Source organism: Thamnophis sirtalis, unplaced genomic scaffold (assembly GCF_051295495.1).
Source record: "Thamnophis sirtalis isolate CommonGarterSnake01/CBP01778 unplaced genomic scaffold, rThaSir2_p1.2 scaffold_9, whole genome shotgun sequence".
NCBI lineage: Eukaryota > Metazoa > Chordata > Lepidosauria > Squamata > Natricidae > Thamnophis > Thamnophis sirtalis.
This window is the reverse complement of record NW_028261389.1, coordinates 23,549,291-23,554,186: the sequence shown is the minus strand read 5'-3', so window position 1 is coordinate 23,554,186 and position 4,896 is coordinate 23,549,291. Positions and strand designations below refer to the sequence as shown.

The window sequence follows — 4,896 nt, the reverse complement described above, 5'->3', positions numbered from 1 at the left end:
CACAACAACCAGGAAGACTTCATTTTAATTGAAACAAAGTTTATTACCAAACTATTTTGTATAAAATGTCGTTACACATGACTTTTGTGAGTTTATAATAAAACAGAATGGAAAGGCAGTAAAAGAGTGTTTCCCTCTCTTTTCTTTTTTCTTCAAAAGGCAGCAGCTTGTAAAATAAATAGCTACCATTTTGTGTTTGGACAATAGCTGCATAAAGTTTGTTCATTTTGAACATTGTTTATTAATACATTAGCAAACTTTCTATAAAAAAGTAAGACACATTGGTGCTAAAGTACATTTGGAGGCATTTCCAAGTCCTTTACAAAACCACATAACAAAAACATGGCAGTTGTAAGGTCATATTGTCTACACACACATATCTAGACAGGAAGAGGTAATAAGCATCACATATCTTTAAAAAAGTTATCAAGATATACATATTTTATACCATTTGTACAAAAAAGGCTATAAATTTTTCTGGCTCTTATATACAAAAATAGCTTAATATATCCCCCAAATTGGTTAGGCTTGATACAAATAGATTTTTTTATATATAATAAAAAGTTTGCAAGAAAAAAATGGAAGCATGGTAGTTGGACAGTAGACAAAGATAGGACATTTCAGACAATTCTTTGAGTAGAGCATAGTTTGGAGTTTCCACAGCTTCACAAGCATTAGGCAACCAGGATTGCAGGCCCTCTCACACAAATTTCAGAATAAATTTACTGAATTTAGCAAATATGCTTAATGTTGGTCTGACCACATAATAGTTCTATCTGAATGAATCCTGTTACTTTCTGACACATATAATTAGCTTGTGTTTCAATTTATGGCCAGAAGGTAGTGAAAACATTTTTTGGAAAGGGGTAGAGGCAATACTGTATTTTAGTAAAAAGGGAAGCTTCTACTTCTGTTGAAGATTTATGAGTAGGCAGTAGTGAAATAGGCAGTATAACTTAACTTTGGGGTAAAGAATAGGTAGATAGATATTTTCACATCACAGCTCTCCTTTTTGCTTCTGGGTCCATTGTGTGCAGCCTGATTTTACATCTTTACTTGCAAGCAAGCTACACTTTCAGTAAGTGTATAAGAGATTGAATCATTGGTCTGTAATTCTATGCATACTTATTGGGAATAGTAAGTCCTATTCAGCTCAGTGGACTTTATTTCCTAGTAAATGCCCACAGACCCGGGCTGCATGTCTCTTTAAACAGCTGGAGTGCAAAGGCAGAATTTGGGAGTGCTTCAGGTTTTGTGGAGAGGAAGTTTATTTCCTTCTGTGCTTCATTCAGTGTCTTGGCTTTCCTTTCCTTTCCACAACGAAAGGGGAAAGTAGTAGTAGTAAGATGGAATGATTTTCCAGGAAGTCCTGTGCAACATAAGAAAAGAGAAGACAAAGCGATGTTAACATATGACCTAAATGGAAAACAGCAATTCTCAAAACAGCTGGCTTTGGAATGACAGGTTGCCACTCCATAAAGCAAAACAAGTCTTAACTTCTAAATGTGTGCATATGTGATTGCACTATACTTGCCCATTTGGATTTTTCTTAAATACCTACCAAGTAAATCATTTAGAGTTGTTGTACAATTCTCATTACATTCAGTGTCACCATTTAACAATTCAGTCCTAGGATGTTCAGTCATATGTGTCTATTCTAAAAGTCTTGAAGATGCTTTTATATAGAAAAACAGAGTACTTTTAGCTTTTGTCTGTAGTGTTAAAACATATCACATAGGAAGATGCATCTATTAAATAGATGCATTTAACTGCACTAAATACAGGGCTGTTTAATTAGTCTTTTTGAGCTTTTCTTCTATGGCACATCTCAAAAGAATCTGCACACAATCTTCCAATCAGGAACTGATGATGAGGCTCAAGATGTAAATGACATGACACAGGCAATCTATTTATGGTGACAGATATGACAATGTGTGACATGATGTGACGCAAGTTGTCTACTTATGGCCATGGATGGTCCTGCTTACTGTCACAGGATGGGTATCATCCCCTACCAGTCACAATTGGAAATGATTTCCTTTGGATGTTTGTATCACAAAACTATGGGCCCTGTTTACTTGGAAATGTTGACTTTCTTCCAGATAAATTGCTTTTGGATTATAAGGCCAGCAAACAAAAACTCAGATATGGTATCTGATAATGTCTTCCAATTGATCTTTACACTTGTTTATTTAGGGGAGTGGGGCTTTGGAGTGGGGCTTTAATGTAAGGGAACATATAATACCAGTCTAAGTAGAGTGGAATCCAGCTACTTGAGAAAAGCCTTCTGCCTCACCAAGATTCCCAGAGGTATAGAAACTATTTTTCCAGAGCTACAACAATTGTTTTTTTTTTCCCTTATCTAGGGAGTCATATTTTACAATACACAAACCCATTTAGGCCAGGGCTATTTTACTGACCGGTATTACTAAGAATCACTCAAGCTACTGCAGGAATGGTCTGCAGCAGCCTCACATGCTAATACGCCTACATGCCCCATCCCCACCCCATCTTCCACTTGTCACTTGGGAATCTAAGCAAGATCTTCAGTTTTAATAAAGTCACCCCATTCTCAGTTAAACTTATTGCCATCAACTGAAAAAAAAACAGACCACAGATCAAGTCTCATTGGCTGCACAAACAGAACAGCTTAATGAGGTCAGTTAAAAAATTAGTGGCTGCTCTCCCTCAACATGTCAAGCTCGGTTAGTGTTAAGCTGGGGTTCTGTTTTGCCACTGAGCATCTTCCACAAAAGCAGCAGCCATTTGTGGTTAACTTGTGGTTATTTAGACAGCCCCTGTCAAGGACTAGGTTAAGACTGTTATGGGACTGGGAATGGGATGCAGTTCTCATTCCCCAAACCCTCATAAGTGTCTTTGGAGTCCTCTGCCACATTCCTTATGGTAAAGTCAGCCGGCTGAGTTTGTAAAATGCCCTTCTTCACAGCAGCCGCTGCGGCCTTCTCTAGGACCAGCAAAGCTGCCTCCTTCTCCTCCTTCCTCCTCCTCTCCATGCGCACGAGGGGCCACCGGCGCCTCCCCAAGTGTCCACCGCTGCGGCTGCCACCCCTCCCCGTGCCTGGAATCCCTGCCCGAGAAGCCAAGCCAAGCCAAACCCACCTGCTGCAAAGTCAACGCGGCAAGGGGCCACCAGGGCCTCTCAGAACCAGTTGGTGAAATCCAGCAGTTCCTGCTCTTCGGGGCTGAGGGGATCGTAGGACCCTTCGTCCGAGGAGTACGAGGAGACAGGCGAGCCTGCCATGGAGTTCATGTCGTTGGGGTAATTGGGGGAGATGGTGGGCGAGAGGACGCCGGCCTGGAAAGCGGCGCTGACAGCGTCGTGTTCGTCGAGCAGTTGCTGGAGGGCTCGGATGTACTCGACGGCCGAGCGCAGCGTCTCCACTTTGCTCATCTTCTTGTTGGCGGCGCCGTTGGGGACGTGCTCGCGGAGGGTGGCAAAGCCCAGGTTGACGAGCTTGACGCGGTTCCTTTCCCGCTCGTTCCGCCGCGCCACCGCCGCCGGCTGCTGCTGAGGGAGGCTGTAGCCGAAACCGCTGAAGTTGAGGCGTCTCTTGCAGCGCATCAACTCCGGCGACGCCGAGCGCTGCCTCTTGACCTGCTGCTGAGGCTGCTTCGGCGCAGCCGCAGCAGGCGCTTTGGCGGCGCCCGGAGAGGGCTGGTTCTGTTGGCCGCCCGCCGCCGGCCTCAGCTGCTGCTGCGCGCTTTGTGAAGCGGCTACTGCGGCGGCGGCCGCTGCGGCGGCCGCGAAGAAGCAGGCGGGCTGGAGGAACGGCGGGGGAGGCGGCGGCTGGCTGGCGCTGCTGTCCATCTTGGCAGGGCTGCCACTGGCCATTGGGCGGCCGCACGGAGGAGGCAAGGCGCGCGGCGGGGCTCGCGGCGTTTGCTGGCCTTTGGCGCGGGGGAGGTAGAAGAAGGAGAAGAAGAAGGAATCGGGAAGGGAAAGGAGGGGGAGGCTTGTAGAAGGTAGAAAGCGAGCGAGCTCCGATGGCACCGCTTGGCTTTCCCTCCTCCCCCTTTCTTTGCAACCGAAGGAGGCTCGTGGCGCTCGCGTGTGTGCAGCCTGCTTGGCCAAAGCTCTTTTGCCAAAAAAGGACCAGAGATTGTCTCTCTTATAAGGGATGGCCGAAGCTCCGCTTGCCGTCTCTCCCTCCCCCCCTTCTTTTCACACTTCACTCTCCCCCCCCCCCCCCACTCCTACGCTCGCGCCTCCTCCTCCTCCCCCTTCGGCTGCCTCTCCGTCTCCTCACACCCACCCTGCACCTTGCGCCTTCCACACACTCCCGGCTTTGCAGTGAATGGCAGCGGGCGGAAGAGAGCTGCCGCCTTTTCATTGCGGGGGTGTGGGGGTGTGGAAGGACTTTCTTTGCGGGTGGGGTGAGTGAGGAAGATGGATGGGTGGCGAGGAAAGCTCGAGACGCCGGGAAGCGCCCGCCCGCCCGCGCGCACGTGCACGAGGCGGTAGGAGAGACCGGCGAAAACCCCGCACACGCGTTTGGGCCGGTGCTCCGCCCCTTCTTCTCCCCTCCGCCTCTCCCCTTCCGAGGTTTGTTGTTGCAAGTGCGTGCGCCCGGCGCGTGCCGTTGGCCCAGCCGCTGAATAAACAATTGGGCTGGACCGCAGTTTGGGGTGAGGACGGGTGGGGGGGGCGCACGGAGCAGCGAGCGCCGATTGGTTGAGCGTTAGAAGTAGGCGGTGATGGGGCGGGGGGGGGAGAGGGCGAGAAGGAGGGGGAAGGAAAAGTAGCGGGGAAGGATGCGGGACGCTGGGCGCTCGAGTCTCCCGGGCGGACGGCTGGTTGTCCGAAGGGACGGGGAATTTGCCCGACGGGTTCGGACCCTTTCTAGGGCTGAGGGAGTTGGCGGCGCCTCTTCAGAA

At 48.7% G+C, this 4,896-nt stretch overlaps 1 protein-coding gene across 1 annotated transcript; it reads right to left on the bottom strand.

Annotated features, from left to right (window-relative positions):
* Positions 1–986: 986 nt before the first annotated feature.
* Positions 987–3,872, bottom strand: ASCL1 (achaete-scute family bHLH transcription factor 1). Its single transcript, XM_014063517.2, has 2 exons — positions 3,121–3,872; positions 987–1,369 (listed from the first exon to the last, which is right to left on the bottom strand). Exon 1 carries the CDS (start codon positions 3,851–3,853, stop codon positions 3,161–3,163), a length of 693 nt encoding a protein of 230 aa, XP_013918992.1. The 5' UTR covers positions 3,854–3,872; the 3' UTR covers positions 987–1,369; positions 3,121–3,160.
* Positions 3,873–4,896: the final 1,024 nt, after the last annotated feature.

Coding starts and splice junctions, on each gene's coding strand:
- ASCL1 (XM_014063517.2), bottom strand. CDS start 3,853: ATGGCCAGTGGCAGCCCTGCCAAGATGGACAGCAGCGCCAGCCAGCCG.